This window comes from Leopardus geoffroyi, chromosome A1 (genome assembly GCF_018350155.1).
Source record: "Leopardus geoffroyi isolate Oge1 chromosome A1, O.geoffroyi_Oge1_pat1.0, whole genome shotgun sequence".
NCBI lineage: Eukaryota > Metazoa > Chordata > Mammalia > Carnivora > Felidae > Leopardus > Leopardus geoffroyi.
This window is the reverse complement of record NC_059326.1, coordinates 114968935-114989334: the sequence shown is the minus strand read 5'-3', so window position 1 is coordinate 114989334 and position 20400 is coordinate 114968935. Positions and strand designations below refer to the sequence as shown.

At 38.4% G+C, this 20400-nt stretch overlaps 2 protein-coding genes across 6 annotated transcripts in view; one reads left to right on the top strand and one right to left on the bottom strand.

The window, feature by feature from the left end:
- The window catches only part of CTNNA1 (catenin alpha 1), a 320760-nt gene that overhangs the window by 56304 nt on the left and 244056 nt on the right, over positions 1-20400 (bottom strand). The window lies entirely within an intron of this gene.
- LRRTM2 (leucine rich repeat transmembrane neuronal 2) lies at positions 2198-6486 on the top strand. Its single transcript, XM_045445268.1, has 2 exons — positions 2198-2767; positions 3114-6486. Exons 1-2 carry the CDS (start codon positions 2764-2766, stop codon positions 4658-4660), a joined length of 1551 nt encoding a protein of 516 aa, XP_045301224.1. The 5' UTR covers positions 2198-2763; the 3' UTR covers positions 4661-6486.

The following is a 20400-nucleotide window of genomic DNA, read 5'->3' as shown; positions in this document are numbered from 1 at the left end:
TTAAGAAATGACTCTTATCAGACTCCCCTCCTTAGGTGTTTTGGAAGAAAGTTCCTATGGAACAGAAATTCTGTAACCTAGGATCACAGACCCTTTAAGAGTCTGGTTAAATCTTATTCACAGAAAAATGCACAAGCAACAGAATTCTGCAAATAGTCTACAGAACCAGGTAAAGAATTACTAGCCTATAGACAGACAAGACTATGGAAAAGATGGTCAATGTGGCAAGTGGCATCCTTGAGGACCTCTCCCTCCCTTCATTCCTTAACCAGCATGTAGGAAAAAGGTGGGAGTACTAGTGCAGGCCTGTTCCAAGGAATGTGGGGTTCCACTCATGGGCAACTTTGGCTTGGAAGCTTCTCTCTGGCCTAGGGATGCACTGCAGTCTAAGACTATCTGTCAAATCTTTCCTTCCTCTCTCCTTTCAGAGGTGTCAGACTTGCCCTGTGGTCTGAAGACGCCACTGGCCTTCAGAGTATTCATATGGTCTCCTCTTTCCTTTTGTACTTCCCAGGAACTTTACAAATTAAAAAAAAAAAGAAGGAGATGGAAACGGAGACGGAGAAATATTAAGGTTTTAAGAGTTTGTTTGTTTTTGAGAGAGAGAGAGCGTGGGGGTTAGAAAGAGAATCCTAAACAGACTCCACACTGTCACCGCAAAGCCCAACACAAGGCTTGAACCCATGAACCGTGAAATCATGACCTGAGCTGAAACCAAGAGTCGGAGGCTCAACCAACTGAGCCACCCAGGCATCCCAAAACTCTAATAATTCTAATTCTAATTAGGGGTCTGCTTCTAGGAGAATTCAGACTATCCACCAGCATGTGCGCTGTTTTCACAGCACCTTTACACAGCGCTCAGAATAAAGGATCTTGGATTCTTCCAATCCTCACTCCAGTAGCACCCTTCTACATAGAAACTATGCCTCTTAAGACAATGACTTCTTGCCCAATGGGATGAAGCCCTTGGAAACGCACAGGTCAGTGATGTTCTGGTTTCACAGACACCAAGGGTAGTTTTGAGATTTTTGCCTCCAGTTCTAAGACAAGACCCACGAAGGTTAAGCACCAATGGTTATGACAGAAATTGCCATGGAAGGCCAAATTAATAAGGTCCGATGTGTAAAAGGCATTACGTTTGTCAGGCCTGAATAAAGGACTCTCACTAATGCTAGAAAAATCCTTCACATTTATACCAATCATGGTTCTTTAATTTTCAAAACCAAGTTCTGAACAGTGATGACACTATTCAACGGGGAGAAGACACCATCAGGTCAAGTAATAACAGCCAAAGCAAAAATCCTAGTCCAAAGTATGAGTGACCTTCTGTATTCACCAGAGATTCCAACAGTTAGTGTGCAACTCAAAGTCAGTTCTTAGGTGTGCCAGCAGAAGCTCTTAAGTATGCAAATGCTCTGTTATCTGGGTGCCACAATGCCCCAATCATGCTCAGCATTAGCTGAGGCTTTCAGGTGAAGGAGTAGGTGAGATTCTGAGGTTGGATTGTACCAGAATCCAACCAGGCTCTATCACTTGTCCTAAATCACTTCTGTTCCATTGTTAATGTTTAGGGCATACAGTATCAAATGACAGTATCACCCTAACCTTTTCTCCTAGTAAGACATGTAAGGATCAAATCAGCATTATTTTTCAATCAGCACTGTGATTAAAACGTTGTAACACGAGACAGAGAAGGACCATCTTTTTAATTCAAGTTCCCCTTAAATTCTCAACCAGCAAACTAACCAAATACTCAGTTTTGTAAGATTTTTCTCTTCCCTTCCCCCTTTATTCTTAGTTTATGATGTTAAGCTCTTAATGACAAAGAAGCCAAGCCCACCTGGGTAGTTTTCCAACACACGTAAAGCAAATCACAGTCATACTTCCATTTTAACCAAGCATGACAACAAGGTGACTGAGTAGCTTTCCAAACTACCAGAGCAGCTGGCGTTAAATCTGCACTTCATAAATCGTGCAGGCTCCTGCCCATTTAGATGATCTCTTCTCTGCAGAATCGGCAGTCTAACACTGGTTCTTCCAAGCATTAAAAATCATCACTCTGCTATCCCAACTCACTGTTCAGATGGGTCTTCCTGAATGCAGCCTTTATTACAACCTCACTGCTGCTTCATACACTGCAGGAATACCATGTTTTTTAAGTCAGGAGCTCTCTTTCTCGCTTTATTATAATCAAGGGGTCTTACAACGACCCCGATACTGTTAAAAAGCACGGTGCTTTATAACAGTAAAGCTTCTGGAAAACCCAAACAAAAGACACGTCACCCGGTGACGTCAGCCTATATACAGTTCTGTGTGGTCGCAGCACATAAGCAATTCCATTCTTGTGCCGTTTCTCGGAAAAGCTTTTCAGTAAATGCACTCATGCTGCTCCAGGAGCTCTTCTCTGCAACAAGCCGCCCATCTGCCATCAACAAGTTAAGACCGAGAGAACTAACGGCTGCGGAAAGGAGAGACTAAAGCTTTGATTAACCAGCTGAGCAGTTAAAGGAGGACGAAATTTAATAACTTACATTCAAAACTGATTGAGGAATCAGAGAAGACAGAGAAAATGAAACCAATGCTTTCGAGAGGAATATCCTAAGGAAAAAATAACTCACCCTGCTGGATGATTTTACTCAGAAAGCCTGGGACACAGAAAACAGGAAACTGGTCAAAGGCTCCTGCATGTTAGAGCCTTTTACAGACTCACTGCGTTGAGTCTAACAACCGCGACTGAATGCAGCCTCCAATGTGCTCAGAAGAATGGGTAAGTCCATGCATTTATGTGTCTTATACAGTCAGCAAGGAATCATGCTTTCTAAAATAAGCCACCAAATTCACATTTTATGAAGGAGATCACTGTCAAATTTCTGGGTTTTGAGGTTTAGATAAAAGCCTATACTGCTAATGACAGAATATTCTTTATCTTTTTTCTTAATGGTTTAAGTTGTGTTCTAGTCATACTAACAAGGTTAGTTTTTCTGCAGCAAATGAAAAATAAGTTATATGCAGTGAAATCTTTCGTCATAATGTTATGTTGTTTTTTTTAAGAGCTCATACATTCTGCTGAAAAATATCCTATCTTCTTGTTTTCCTTAAATTATATTCTGCAGGCTTACATTTCAAGTGGCCATTAGGGGCCCCTATGCTGGCAGCAATATATGCAATGAGTATGGTTTTAAAAATGCTGCCTGCCCTGGGTATGGCGTGTCCACCCAAATGCCGCTGCGAGAAGCTGCTCTTCTACTGCGACTCTCAGGGCTTCCGCTCAGTGCCAAACGCCACAGACAAGGGCTCTCTGGGCCTGTCCCTGAGGCACAATCACATCACAGAGCTCGAAAGGGATCAATTTGCCAGCTTCAGTCAACTTACCTGGCTCCACTTAGACCACAATCAAATTTCAACAGTAAAAGAAGATGCTTTTCAAGGACTATATAAACTTAAGGAATTAATCTTAAGTTCCAACAAAATATTTTATTTACCAAACACAACTTTTACTCAACTGATTAACCTGCAAAATTTGGACCTGTCTTTTAATCAGCTGTCATCTCTGCACCCAGAGCTCTTCTATGGCCTTCGGAAACTGCAGACCTTGCATTTACGGTCCAACTCCCTGCGGACTATCCCAGTACGCCTATTCTGGGACTGTCGTAGTCTGGAGTTTCTGGATTTGAGCACAAACCGTTTGCGAAGTTTGGCTCGCAATGGATTTGCAGGATTAATCAAACTGAGAGAGCTTCACCTAGAGCACAACCAGCTGACGAAGATTAATTTTGCTCATTTCCTACGGCTAAGCAGTCTGCACACACTCTTCTTACAATGGAACAAAATTAGCAACTTGACATGTGGGATGGAGTGGACCTGGGGCACTTTAGAAAAGCTAGACCTGACTGGAAATGAAATCAAAGCCATCGACCTGACAGTGTTTGACACGATGCCTAATCTTAAAATTCTCCTCATGGATAACAACAAGTTAAATAGCCTTGATTCCAAGATCTTAAACTCCCTGAGATCCCTCACAACTGTTGGCCTCTCTGGCAATCTGTGGGAATGCAGCCCTCGAATATGTGCTTTGGCCTCCTGGCTGGGCAGTTTCCAAGGTCGGTGGGAACATTCCATCCTATGTCACAGTCCTGACCACACCCAAGGAGAGGATATACTGGATGCAGTCCATGGATTTCAGCTCTGCTGGAATTTATCAACCACTGTCACTGCCATGGCTACAACTTATAGGGATCCAACCACTGAATATACAAAAAGAATAAGCTCATCAAGTTACCATGTGGGAGACAAAGAAATCCCAACTACTGCAGGCATAGCAGTTACTACTGAGGAACACTTTCCCGAACCAGACAATGCCATCTTCACTCAGCGGGTAATTACAGGAACAATGGCTTTATTGTTTTCTTTCTTTTTTATTATTTTTATAGTGTTCATCTCCAGGAAGTGCTGCCCTCCCACTTTAAGAAGAATTAGGCAGTGCTCAATGATTCAGAACCACAGGCAGCTCCGATCCCAAACACGACTCCATATGTCAAACATGTCAGACCAAGGACCGTATAATGAATATGAACCCACCCATGAAGGACCCTTCATCATCATTAATGGTTATGGACAGTGCAAGTGTCAGCAGCTGCCATACAAAGAATGTGAAGTATAATATCTACCCGTCATCAAAAATTACATCAGATAAGTAACCTATTTTACATAGTAGGGGATAAATACATACCTAATTTTTACCAATGGTGACATTAAGCCTAATTTTCCAAACCAAGTGGAGACTTAAGTTTTTGAAGTGTTGAAGTATTTTTAATTTTTTTTAATGAACCCATATTTTAAGTGTTATATGAAGCAAAGCTCATATTAATTTGCACTCTTGTTGCAAAGTCTAAAAATGCTTATTTCAAAATAAGACATTTCATGTATGTAATTATTATATACTATCATGTGTAAACATTTACACTAAGGTCTCCATATGCTATTTTTTTCTACTGAAAACAGTTTGGAAAGAAGCTACTGAGCAGAAAAAGATATGGATCAATACTTGTTAGATCACTGCTCTCCATCCCAAGAACCACAACTGGCTTGCTGCTTAAAAGGAGGCTTAGCAAAGTTTTCGTCTATGACAATTTGGTATTTACTCAAATCTACAATTTATTGCCAGTGTGGGAAGTAGAATTTCATGTATGCTGAAGACTGGTAAATATTAAACACTCTTCTTCCAGAGTTTTTGCCTGGGTTAGTAGACACTATCAAAGTCCACATTATGAAATCAGAACCCTTTATGTAATTCTAATAAGCTGAGTGACTCTTTAATATATTTAAACAATGAATCCAAGTGATTGTGAAAAGGTCTCATTACAATGAAATCAATAGTAAATAATCACACTGACTTCACGTTATACAACTCTAATTTGACTTATAATGGAAATGTTGATTTTTGTGGCACTTAGACAATTTTTAAACTAATCTAAAAATCATCATTTTACTAATTAGTTTACTAAATCCTATATTTACATTTATATGTGAAAAAAAGATTTAGAAATTATTTCGGAGAGAAAAGAGATAAACTGAGTCCATTTAACAATCCTGTGACCTGCTCCCTGTAGTATGAAAGCACACACACCAATTCTCTCCCTCCCTCCACGATCAAAGATGCCTTGACAAAGGGGTTTAAACCTCTTTCTTCTGCCTTTTCCTAATCTTCAAACCTCAAAAAGCCAAATTAAAAATAATCGGCTAGCAATAGAATATACTAGAATACAGTACAATGGAACCAAGAAAAAAATCACTTTCTAAATATGATATGCTAAAATTTGACTGTTTAATAAAGATACATATCCATACTGTAAGAGCAGTTCCTTCTAAGTGAAAGGAATAACATTACTGAGGCAAGCTTTCTCGTGGGAGAATACCCTACATGCCTATGCAGCCACACAGTGGTAACCTGAAGGTGGCAAGGATGTGAAGGGATGAAACAGAAAGGCAGCATTTTGAAATGTGACCCGCAGAAACAGTTTAGCTTAAGTTAAAAAGGCAACCAAGAGTGAGGCAAAGGTTAACTACACAATCTGCATCAAACAGGGCAAGGCCCTGGGTCCTGCAGCTGAAAAAGAAAGTGTTAATAGATACATTCCATAATTAACAAATGATAACGATGCCACACTTTTCATGCAGAAAACTGCCGTAAGTATTTTGTTTCTTTGATTATGATTTCTACAAAGAAACTATGACATATTTGGGATTTAGATGAAAGTCACCAATCCATACATAATTTTTCCATAAACGAGGCTCCATGTATGCAGCAGCAAAACCCATTAAATTAGACCACTGACTTAATTTTGAAAAAATGAGCATTTCTACAACTGACATTTAATGTATGTGAAAAAAGGCATGTATCCTTAGAGAAAACCACAACCATTAAAAAAAAAAAAAACAAACAACAGGTTATCTTTTCCTTAAAATGACCATTAACATGACATCCATCATTCAGAGCATATTTTCCTCTCAGGATTGAAATGAAAACATGCTAAGACTACAGTTTAACCCACAAGATTTAATTATAATTTTTTTCTTCTTTAATACTAAGAGAAAGGGGTCTTCTTTAATACATTTCAAAGAAAACATGTCTTATAAAAAAGCAGATGAGATCACAAATTATTAAGGTAAAAATGTGCTCTATTTTTTAAGGTGGATAGGTTAGTTTGGCAAAGTCTCAGCCCAGCTGTGTTCAGCCGATCATGAGCGGTGAGCATTTCATTTCTGGTTAAACCAGCCTGGGCCTGCCTGGGCAGAGACAGAAGCTGATTTTACAACATAGAGCACAACTCACTACTTCCCCATGGAGGGGCTGGATCAGAAGCCCCATTACAAATGAGAACTCCACGAGCTAAAATTTACCAACCCATTTATCAGGGTAACCATGGCCATTTGTCTGGGCACAGCTTTGTCACAATACAACTGGGCCCGGAACACAGACTCCACCAGCCCTGAAGGATAGCAATGGAGTATTTTCCATCATTGCATCCACAACCAATATTAATTGAAATTATGAAGAATGAGAAATACTGGCTGAGAATTCCCACAGTAATCTTAAAGATTATAGTTAGTAAAATGGACCACCAATTGACAAAATCCTTAATGTATATAGAAAAGTAAATTGGAAAAGCAAGCCATTCATTAATTCTGGCAAACAGCATAGCAAAGCCACAAAGGAATATTTTCCAGTTGAAAACTGTAAAATTTTTTGCCCTCCATTTTTTTGCTAATGCTCTCAGAGAAAAGTAACAGTGCCAGATAGCATTTTCCTTTTTCCATTTAAAGTGCAAACTTCCCTTTTCAATTGCTTGTAGAAGGCAGGATTCCATTTAATTTTGGCCTATTTGTGTTTCAGTATCAGCACAGGTTTGAAGATGAGACTGTTAGTCATCTGTGCTCTCTTTACCAACTGGCTAGGGTAGAAGAGGATCACAGCTACACTGCAGATCCTGGTAATACAATGTTAGAGCTTTTGTTTTTCAGTGTAGTCTTATCTTCTTCAGCACCTCCTCCTCCCCCACCAACCCTGGCCTTTTTTTCACTTTCAAGGTTAGAGGAAAATGATCATTTAATCAAGAACCAGAAAAATAATTAAATCTCTCTGGACAAAGAAAAGCTAAGAAGGCTATGATACTGTACCCACCTAGTAACCCAGAGCTTGTTTGGAATCGTTTATATTCATTTCTGTAGCTTGCCAGCGATTTCAATCACTCTTCTGAAATGAGAGTGGGCCGATAAATTTGCAAATCCACACACAACTCAGAGAATACCCACTGCCAACATCAAATAGCAAAGATACTAATTTTTTAAGCCAAAAATCTGCACTAACACATGTAATTTCTTAATGTGCCTAAGTTAATTTCTATACCAATTCAATGAATGGAATTGATTGAACTTTCCAACTCCACTAATTATTAAAATCCATCTGCTTATTCTAATGCTAGTCACCAAGAGCTAGACTCCATCTTTCCAATAAAAATGAGCCCTCTGTATCGCTAGGTCCAAAACCTAAAATTCAAAACAGGCATATCATTTTCTTAATGCATACTTCCTACACAGGTTATCAGGGAATAAAAGGCTGTATAATGCCCCATTCTCTCCCTAAAATGTGGATATCTATATGAAATTTTAAAAGAATATTTTTAGAAGCTTAGCTCCTAACAGAGATATACAGTGACAGACCTGTCTCAAAAGTCTGTTTTAGGCCATGATTTTCCGATCTTATTGGCTAAAGAGCTTCAACTAGAAAAAAACTAAGGATGATAAAGTCATTCATAGATAATTAAATATTTCTGTTCTTAACCTAGGGCAAACTCATAGTGCTTGAATATGGCCAAAAACAAATAGAAAATGGCTGTTAAGCTTTCATCCAGCTATTACAAACATTTAGAAACATCTGTTACTCCTTCAACTAACCTATTCTTCTTCCTTGATAAACTAAAAACAAGTCTGATATATGGAATGTTTGATGAACCTTCTTATCAACACTGAGACTGGACACTAAAAGTCCAAACACATTGTGTTCAATTACCTTAAGAGACTTTTTTTTTTTTTTATTTTTTGGCTGGGAGGTGGGCAACTGGGTTGGGAAGAAAATACTATTATATTGGGGGCTGGGGTGGGGGTGGTAACAAAGTGCAGTGTACAGGAAAGTTTTGTTATTAAAATTGTGTATACTGTACAAAGTGAATGTCTTTTTTTTAAGCTTTCCCTTGGTAGGCAATCAATTTTGACACGTGAAACTTGAAAAAGCCATTTGTGACAGGCACAGAAACCTTAAATGAACATCTGTTTTGTACCATGTTCTCTACAATGCCAAATGTGCCAGTTGAGTAAAGGGCAGCTAATTGACTGTCTTCGTTAAGAGACAGGTTAAACTAAGCTAAGAAGAAAGTAACGGGTGTGGGGTGTGGGCAGGTGGGGAATTGTCGGGGGTGGGGAGTGGGAGGCCTAGTTAAAAAGCTACCATGACAATACCTAACAGTTACACATTAACAAGTTGCTCTGTCACAAGCCTTAGCAAATAGACAAACAGCTATCCTTGAGAATCACAGGGCCTAAGGTTGGCTGCCATCTCCCATTCTCCCCAAAAGTAGACTGCCACCACACCACAGCCTGGGCAGCTTCAAAAAGGTTGCCTCTACCCAGCAAATGGCAACTTGGCCTTTACCTTGGGGGTCCACTGGTGGGAGACAGATCCCAGCAGCACCTTGCACACCACTCCTGGGAGGGATGTCCACAGGAGTTGACCATGCTGGGATCTCTAGGATCCCTACATGACCTATTCTATCCCAGACACCAGCTCAGTAAATATGGATATGGAAAAGGAAGGCAAGATTTTCAACTAGTGTCCCTTGCTTGGCATAAATACCCCCCAGAACAGGATGCTATGCCTGGGCAGCACTGGGGGCAGAAAGGGCCCTGGTCTCAAGGAACTGACTGCCAGGAGCTGCCATACTTGTCAGGATACACTTATTACTTCTCCAGGTCCAGAGCAGTGCAGTAGGATCAGACAGGCAAGAAGAAATAAGGCCACCCCTTTCATCCAGAGATGAGGGGATCAGAGAATCAGAGAAGCTAGGACAGCGATCACACCAGGAATCTCAGCAGCAACGAGGGCAGAGGCAGGAAGGAACCACAGCACAAAATTTTATTGTCAAACTCATCCACTATGCACTAGAGGGCACAGGTGATAGTAGTTTCAAACTGCACAAAGGACTGAATTCCTATACTTTATGGAGTTAAAAAAGCTTATTAACCTAATTGTCATACATTTAAATCTTGAAAATCCCTTGTAAAGCTACATCTCATTTCTTTATCAGTTATTTTAATTAGTTTTGCCTGTATGCCACAGCATTCTCAGGTTCCCACTCAAATTTATAATAGATTTCTTCAAGGTCTGTTTCAAGTGATTTTTTTTCCTTTCTTTAAATATATCTAACCAGCTGGGTACTCAAATCTCCCTTAGACAGAATGTACTACAAATTGTCTTTCACAAAGAGCCAAGGGAAAGAGAGGTGAAAAATCAGCTATTCCTAACATTTCTCCTCCTTAGCATGAGTTCCTCCACACTAGCCAAAGTTTTGGAAACACTCTTTAGGGACAGATGTTGAGCCTCCTTTCCTCTATCCAAAGAGGACACTAAAGAGGAAGAATTTCCAAAGGAAAGTACCATGAGGCATCCTATCATGCAAAGTTTGGAAACTTAACATACACCATCCCTTTATACATGGAGGCCTAAGAGTAAAGCCTAGCACATGGCCTCCAACTCAGGACCTCCCACCAGAAACCCAACATAAAGGAGCATCTGCGAACAATCACCCTGAAGGCAGAGGCCAATGACTCTACCACCACCCTAAGAGAGAAGACTCTCCTCTCACCTGAGAACTAGATTTTAAAACTGTAGTCTCAGAGACAATACCCAAAGTCTTTTTACAACTTTCATCAAGCCCCTTTACCAAGAACCATGGTAAAAAGATGTAAAAATGTCATAACTTCACTGAATATCCTTTCAAAATTGTGTCCAGAGAACAAGAACTCCATTGTTAGGCTCCATATTTGTATTAAAAAAAAAATACACACACATGCACGCACATATATATACATACACGTGCACACATATATACTTATGTGTATAACTTAAATATATAGTATTATATATACATATATTTAAATAACCTCTAGGTTACTTCTTTGAAAAATCAGACAAAAACTCTACAGCCATTTATATTAGCCCACATGTTCATCATCATGAGAAGCAAAAAGCTCCTCTTGAGATAGACTAAAACATTTCCCATAGCCTAGCTGCCAAATGCATAGAGGCAAACTGCTCAGCAATTTAAACCTTTGACAACTATTTATTTATCACTTACATATAACTTAATTCTATGAGGTCAAGGAAACTTAGGAAAATACACTCCTATGTACAAAATGGTTGAAATAAGGATGCGAAAACATCAGAAGCAGGGATTCTTAATTCTAAGGGCCCAGGATATGTTTCACGGAATGCAAGGACCTCTTGTAATTATAATGCAAATATTGTATATATGTCTAAATATTTCCCCAGATTCTAAAGGGTGTTGGTAACTTACAAAAAAGCCCTAGTAGAGCAATGAAATAGTTCTTTTGAGTTACACTACTTTGTTTTTTTTTAATATAATTTTGTTTTAATCTTTATTTAGTTTTGAGAGAGAGAGTGCAAGGTGGGGAGGAACAGAGAGAGAGGGAAACACAGAATCCGAAGCAGGCTCCAGGCTGTCAGCACAGAGCCTGATGTGGGGCTAGAACTCACAAACAGTGAGATCATGACCTGAGCCAAAGTCAGACACTCAACCGACTGAGCCACCCAGGCGCCCCTGAGTTACACTACTTTGGCCTTGATCCTCCTGGTGGCTAAGGCAAAGAGCAAAACCAAAAGCTTTCATCTGATAAAAGGAGCACACTACTTTATTTGAGGGGAGAGACACTTACATGCAAAACCCTGTTAATTACTTATAAAATAGAACCAGCTGTAGGATCAATAAGGAAAAATGTCAGACAGTATCTCCAAAGAGGTTCTGAAGAACAGACAAGCTTGTCAACCCTTGAAAAAGCTAAGGGTAAGGAAGTCTACATAAGCATGATGCCTATAAAGTCAGCAAGACTGAACATGCACCTACTTGGGAGAGTAGTTCATGTTTCCTCCTTATCAAATCCCTAAGATCCAAACTACAGTGTTCCATCACCTAAGGGACACCCAGTAAGAATATGCTCCATTATAAGACTTATAGATGAGGAGTACAATGTAAAATTTAAAATTCTTCTACTACATCATGAAAGATATACATTTCATGCATCATCTCTAGTTGTGCCAATGATAATCATAAATGTTCTACTTGGATAAGATGTCTCTAAGATGTTAACTAAAATTTTCTAAGAAAGAACAGATTTAAAAAGATAAAGCATTCACTGGTCTGATAGCTGTCAGAAAATTAACTTTCCCTTTAAAATTTAACTCAGTCTGTACATTATTAGAACAACTACCTAGATTTCAACAGGAGTAAAGAGCACAGTGATTAAGAGCCTCCATACTTGGGCCTGTGACCCTGGACAAGTCCTTTAACCTCACTATGCCTTAGGCCTCTCATCCCTACCATGGAATTAATAGTAGTAACAACCAAAGGGGAATTTAATCCATGTAAAGTACTGAGAACAGGCTGGAACAGAATAAAAGTTCAATAAATGCTTCCTATTTTAATAGTCATATGTGGAGAACTCGATGCAACAGATCCATCAAGCAGAGAATATAATCATATAAAAACATATCCGACTTCTGTGTTACTCCAAGAAACTCCTTACTTTCTAGTCTTACTTAACTCACTAATATATCGTATCTAAAATGAAGATTAGCGACAACTTTTAATAAGTCAATAGCCTACATACACATTTCATATCTAGAATTGATATAAAAATTGACCACATTATCCCACAGTCAAGTAATCTGCTTTATAAAATGTATTATAATATCATGTATGACAATACTCTGGTTTGGCTTTATGAATCAAGGCTAAATTTCAAAAGATAGATTCCCTAATTCCAAAATTCCTTCTGTCTAAGGTAGTCATTCAAAATCCAGTGATAATCTCTTTCCTTTGTTCAAGAAAACCATATAGGACAACTCTACTATTTATTCATTATTATAAACAGATACGATTTTTCAAAAGAAATAAGAAATAATCCCAATGATATCTCAGCTTCTATTTTATTTTAGGACAAAATACACAGCTAAGAATTAAGGATCACTATTATGTTTATTTCTTTTGCTTAGAAGAAAATGTACTTCAAGTCTACCACATCTGATCTAGGAAGTAGCCCAACCAATTATGGCAGATTTGGTTCCTAGGCAGATTTGCCAGAATTACTGATATGAGGAGAGGTATGAGAATTTAAAAACACAAAGAGGGACGCCTGGGTGGCTCAGTCAGTTAAGTGTACAACTTCAGTTCAAGTCATGATCTTGTGGTTTGGGAGTTTGAGCCCCGTGTTGGGCTCTGTGCTGACAGCTCAGACCCTGGAGCCTGCTTCACGTTATGTGTCTCTCTTTCTCTCTGCCCCTCCCCTCCTCATACTCTGTCTCTCTCTCAAAAATAGATAGAACATTAAAAATTTTTTTTTTAAACACAAAGATAACCTGTGAGTTCAATGCACACAGAAAGGTATGTTTCGTGATTACTGCTGATCCTCCATATTACCAAAATATTAAATATAAAGCTTCCTCAGAATTAACCCGTCTGAATGAATACACACATTCAGTCTTTTTCAGAAACTGCAGACCTTATGGCTCCAATTTTTTAAGACAAAGAACTTTTTTCATGGATTGTCTTTCTAAGATCATGATCCAGTTTATCCAACAAGGAAGATCACTTTATCTCCTCCATCCTCCACAACTTTTCTCCATTTTCCCACATCTCTTGATACTGGGCTTGCTCTTAGATCCTCCCTTACCACCACATATACAAGCTTTTCAGATACCTGCTTCTCACAGCTCCCAAAATTCCAAGGAAAACCACCTTACTGAGCAGAGACCATTCAGTTGTAGTATATCCAATGCTGAGCACCAACGTTCTAAAAAATATCGGTAATTTTAAAGATGCTCCTTGACTCCACAAAACTAAGTAACTATCAGATGCAAAATGATCCACATAATTTGGGAGACACCATTAGAAACACAATCCTTCATCCACATTGTCTTCACAGTCTACCTTTCCCTTTGTACAAATTCAAATATCAAATAATGTTTATTCACTTTGTTTTTACTTTCAAAAGGTCAGAAACACCAGCCATTTAAGAATAGTACCCTTTTTGCTTTAATAATTAGCATTCACTCAAGCTCTCTGATCAAATAAAATCCCCAAGACCTTTCGCATCATTAATATGAATAGTTATTCTCCTGGTTTTTTATTTTAGAGTGAGGAATGTGCCTTGAGGCAAAGAGGACATGGGTATACGGGAGGACATGGTTGTGAAAATTTCAGAAATATACAATTCTTTTTTTTTTTTTAATTTTTTTTTTTAACGTTTATTTTTGAGACAGAGAGAGACAGAGCATGAATGAGGCAGGGTGAGAGAGAGGGAGACACAGAATCTGAAACAGGATCCAGGCTCTGAGCTGTCAGCACAGAGCCCGACGCGGGGCTCAAACTCACGGACCGTGAAATCATGACCTGAGCCGAAGTCGGCCACTTAACCGACTGAGCCACCCAGGCGCCCCTGGAAATATACAATTCTTGGGGTAATGACAGACTGTAATCCTTACTTCCCTCATCTATCCTCTAAAATTTTATACCATTTTGTCAGGATTCCATAGAACTGGACACAAAAACATTGATCTTTCATGTGAAAGTATTTTCTGACAGGTTTTGTTCCCAAGAGGAAAGAAAACATGACCACCAGGCCCTGATTAACACTAGGCAGGACTGCTGCATATGGCAGACACTAAGAACTCTGTTGAGAAGTGACCATGAAGTGCTATTTCCCTCTGATCAACCTCCCTAATTTTCCCTGGAAATTCACCAGGAAAAAAAAATAATGGCAGTGAAAAAGAAAGGGAAAAGAACTTTCCAATCTTAGGCACACTCTTCTAGGCATCTCAAACAGCGCTACATCACCATCTCCCTCTTCTATCCTGACAATCCCTTCAGGCCAATATGTGAAAAACTGCTCTCTGACACTTGCCGTCAACTTCCAACAATGAGACCCCATTTTGCTATTGTGTTAAAACTGCCAGTCTAACATTTATCTATTACTCTCCATGAAAACCTAACAGCAGGTGGTCAGGAATTCTCTCTGTTTTAAAGCAGCATTCCTGAAGTGTCCAAAAATAATCACAGTGCATAAGTGATATCACCCGTTTTGTGCTTAGAATTAGATGTGATATGAATTACAGATCAAATGGGAGGAAATGAACAACCATAAAGACTTTACGTGAAGTCTAGCTAGTTGACATCCCCACCAAATGCATCATCATAAATTACAAAAACTATTAAACATATTTCTGTAAAAAACACAAATCTACTAGTCTCCCAAAACATATAAACAATATTTTGAGGAGCTCACCTTTTAAATATTTTATGTCAATTTTTAAACATACACACCACTGGGTTTAAATTAAAGGAGGTATGGCCTCGGAATGAGATAAAAACTATGGAAGGCTACCCGCTTTATTACGATATCAACTAGCATTTACGCTAATTGAATTCCAAGTCTTGATATCAAATGGAATGGAGACCATTATGTATGACACAATTTGGGAAGGGGAAACCTGGGAAAGATTTATTAATTTTTTGACATGTTAAAATCAAAATGTTTATTAGCCATTCAAGTAGAGACGACAAGTTCAGGGTAGAGATCTAGAAATGTAAATTTTGAAGTCATCATCAGTAAACACAGGTATTTAAAGTCACAAGACTCAATGAGATTACCAAGGGAATGAGTGTAGGTGGAGAAGAGACATACAGAAACACACTTTCTTCCTACACCAGTCTGTGGAATTTACACAGTATCTATCAAATGGCAGTCAACAACAACAACAACAACAACAAAAGGATGAGTTTCAAGGGCAAGAGCCCCTCAACATCAAAGCCACTTGAACAAAGCATGTTCTATTGGAAAATTAATGAGAATAAGGTCAGATTAATTCAGGAAAATGATCTTAAAACATTACCTATCAAAGAAACTGTTGCCGATTAAAGGTCTGCACATACACTGCTTTAGGAAAAATGATTACTACATAACAAGTCCATCACTCACAGAACATCTGAGTATATTCTCCATACCAAGCAGGTACTAGAGATGGACCTGCCCTCAATGAGGTCAGTGTAATAAACTAAAAGACCAATGAAAGATCATGGGACAATCAGAAAAGCAGATTCAATTTGGGGGGCATATGTACAGCTCATGTACTTGGAATAGTCAAATATTCGGCAAAAAGGTTAACAGTCTAGTCTTATCTATCTTTGACAGTGGTATGGATTACAAAGTGTGTGTGTTAATCAAAACTCATCAAACAGTACACTTAAAATCTGTACATTTCACTGTGTACATTTTCATAAAAAAAAACTGAACTCCAGTTAATGATATGTATGCATGCTGCACTGTTTAGAGGTGAAGTATACAAGTGTCTGCAACTGACTTTTAAATGCATCCAAACAATAAGATGATACAGGGATATAAATATGTGATAAAGCATCTAACAAAATGTTAACCACAAAATCTAGGAAATAGGTACGTATATATATCTGGGTGTTCATTGTATATTTCTTCCAGCTTCTCTGTATGTATGAAAATCTCCTTAATAAAATGTTAGGGGGAAAGGAAAAATATAACTACAATTGTAGTTTATAGTATTGACAATCTAATGTACTATTCCTTTCAACGAGACCTACAGTGTTACACAGTGGTTAAGAGCTTAGACCATGGAGCCAGACTCGGTTCAAAATATAGTACATCCACTTTAGTACCTGTGACACCCTGAGCCATTTAAGCCTTAACAGTACAAAACTCATGCTCTGAAGATTAAATGGGACTACATGTAAAACACTTGGAACACTTTCTGGCACACGGTAAGTGCTAAAGTGTGTTATGATGATGACTGTGATGACGACTAAACATTTTTAAATTATTCAACAAGTACTACTTCAACTCCTACTATAGGAGATAAAACAATACTCATTAAAAACTAATAAAAGAGAAATCAGCCCAAAAATGTGAATTGGACAATCCTACTTAGATTACTAATACTCAGAGAACAGGGAGGCACTCAAGAATGTTAAAGAGAAAGAGCTTTAACCTTGCTTCAAAAAGTACCAGCAAGATTTCAATACACTGGGTATAAGGGCAGCCAGAACCACCCATGTGACAGATGCTACCAGTAAGTACAGCTAAAATGAGCCAAGTGACAAAGGGACTCTGGGACCAGAAAGGGTGTGTAGATTTAACGTGGTCAGCAAGAGCAGCCATTCCAGATCTCTGGAGATGGCTGGGATATGATGATCAAAGCAATGATTTAGAAAAAAACCATATTCTGGCAATTTTTCTTGCTTTGCTGAGATAGACAAAACCCAGAATTTCAACTATCAGAAATGGATGATAAGGAAGGAGGATAAGGGAAAGAGATTTATTTAAAGGACAGGCAAAGGGTAAGAACCAACAGTCAGCTGAGAACGAAAGAACACATGGCTCTCTACAAGAGCCCTGTTCAAGAGAAATGGGCAGAAGATTAGGGTATAAGGGAAAAATATGTAAGAAATCGTTCATTCACCAGGATGCAATAAAAAAGAGTGTCCAAGTTGCCATATTAAATCTCACTATACATCTCCAATCTACAACAATTTTCTAAAAACATACATAGTTGCTCCATGTTTTCATTTTGCAGCCTTCCCCCCACCCCCCCACCGGCCAGGGTCAATAACAACTTCCTCTTATGAATTAGGCACAGAAAAGGCAGGACTGGTTTCCACCTTGAAAAATATGAAGCAAAGCTCTTACTAGGGTCCCATTCAGTCTAGTAAAACCTACCCCCTTCCCCCCTCTTAATCATATAATGATAACATTTTCACAAGATAAAGTTTTAAACTTTTAGAACAATAATTTCTGACTCCCCAATGTGGTGCAAATATTAAAAAGAAATGCAGGAGCACAGTGTAGTGACAACCTGTTAATTTTACTCCCTCACATACTACAATAGAATCTTATTATAAGGTTTAATTTGTTACTTTCATATATAAGAAGTTCATTAATGGCTTCACTGTTAGAAACCTCAGTGGGACTGCTGTTTTTGTTAAAAACCATGTGGCATGGCTGCCAATACAATCTTAATAAAAGCCCAAACCATTATCTACCTCCCATCTTAATAAGAGAAATTGAAGATGAAACATGACATCTTAAGGGTTACACTTCACAATAAACAAGTTTCAGTATTTCAGAATCCCTTCATTCCCTACTCAAATTTAACTCTATCGTAATCTTTAGTTCCCTCCCCATAATCAAATACTTTCTCCTTCTTTAGAAATACCCTTTCACAAATCACAACTATGAAAGCTCTTCAATGTCTCAAATAAGAATAGACATTTCTTTTTTTCTCCATTTTCATTACAATCAAGACTAGTTAATAAATTTCGCCACTTAGTCAAACCATGAAAATTATCAGATATCCAGACTTTTTCCAAAACTTAACAATTCTAGATTAATTTTGAATTAATGGAAATAGGGGAAAACCCAAATGGGGAGAACCTACTGAAAATCAACTCTTGTTGCTTTTTCCCCAACTCTTCCTTCTTATAAGAAAAGGAACATGCTGTCCTCTCTGCTAAGAGTGACAGAGTGGAGACCCTGTCTCATCCACTAAACACTGTATGAAGTGTGGGTCCTCCACATACCTCTAGGGAAGTATCCACAACTAATAACCACTGGTAAAACAGCATTCTAAGCTAAGAGAGAGAGAGAGAGAGAGAGAGAGAGAGAGAGAGAAAGAAAAAAAGAAAGAAAGAAAGAAAGGAAGAAAGAAAGAAAGAAAGAAAGAAAGAAAGGGAAGGAAGGAAGGAAGGAAGGAAGGAAGGAAGGAAGGAAGGAAAGAAAGAAAGAAAGAAAGAAAGAAAGAAAGAAAGAAAGAAAGAAAGGAAGAAAAAAGAAAAGAAAGAAAGAAAAAGAAAGAAAGAAAGAAAAAGATAAAAACTCAACAATGTACAAAATTTAGGAGACAGAAAAAAATGTTTTACCCAGTACATGTTAGATCTGTCACTGGTATTAAAAAGGTATCCACTGGTAGATCTGCAATTTCCTGTATCCACAATAATACTTATATATGAGAACTATATATATATAGGAGCTGCCCTGTTAGCCTGCTTGATTAAAACTAAAGGTGAAAAAACTAGGCCTAGGTATGTTCTTTGTAGGGACCAGTTTTGGTCTTCATATTCTAAACCCCAATGTTTTTTCTCTACGAAAATGAAAGTATGTCAAGGGTTACAACTGGTACTCAAAACTCTCTGACGATCAGTGAAAATGTAATGCCAGTCCTGTGGGGAAATCACTCATTGTATGTCCCACAGGGTAAGAAATCCCGTTCCATATAGGAAGACATTATTAAAAAGTCACTACTGGGGCGCCTGGGTGGCGCAGTCGGTTAAGCATCCGACTTCAGCCAGGTCACGATCTCGCGGTCCGTGAGTTCGAGCCCCGCATCAGGCTCTGGGCTGATGGCTCAGAGCCTGGAGCCTGTTTCCGATTCTGTGTCTCCCTCTCTCTCTGCCCCTCCCCCGTTCATGCTCTGTCTCTCTCTGTCCCAAAAATAAATAAAAACGTTGAAAAAAAAAATTTAAAAAAAAAAAAGTCACTACTTCTTTTAATGATTAGTGTCTATACAGTGTAAGGAAGAGTAAGATGACATGCGACAAATTAGACAAAAACAAACAAGAAAACTGGAAAAAATTCTACAGAAAGGTTCAGAGGGTTCTTTTTTCCTAATAGAGGGATGTAGTGGGTCAAATCAATTCTTCCATTAAAATCATTTACTCTATTTTCACTGTACCCCAAAATGTCTATATTTTACACTACTGCAGTAGGAGGGGTTTGTCAAAACGTTCTTTCTTTCTCTTCTCTTCCACTTAGGCTTCTCTCCAGTGGTGCTCAGCAGCCCACTCACTCATCCTTTCATTGTCTTTCCTTACTTGGGAGCTCTCAAGCAATTACATTTCTCACTTATGTCTATGTAAGAGTGTGTGTATAGACACAAGCACATGTGTTCAGTTGGAGGGAAAATGAAAGCAAAAAGACTCTACATCAAGAAAAAACAGCCTCTATTTATTTTACAAAGTCATTATTTAGCTCATTTCTTGTCAAAGATTTTCTTTTTTAACTTTGGCTCCTCCCTCTAAATTCGAGTCTTATACCAGCCATTTTTACTTGATTAGAAAAAGAACCTCTCACTTGAATATGTGCAGAGTCACATTCAATGCTTGCATTCGGAAACTTGTCTATCTATAAATAAAGTGCAGATAACCACACAAATTTTGCATATGTGGGTAAAAATAAAAACAAAATAAATATTCTTAAAACTATTTACAAGTATAAAAATCCTGCAGATGTGATGTCAGTGAGAAATGAAAGGCAGGTTTACCATATTTTGGTATAGAAGGAAAGGCTCTGAAAACCATCACTAAATTAGCCCCCTGACTGGGAGTCTTGCACTATACATCCAGGTCAAATGAATTTTGATTGTAAACAATTAAAATGGCCTGTGTGAAAAGAATTTTTATAAAGCCTAAAAGCACAAAGGCAGACAATTAATTACTAGCCTATACTCAACCATGAAACTTTTACAAAGGG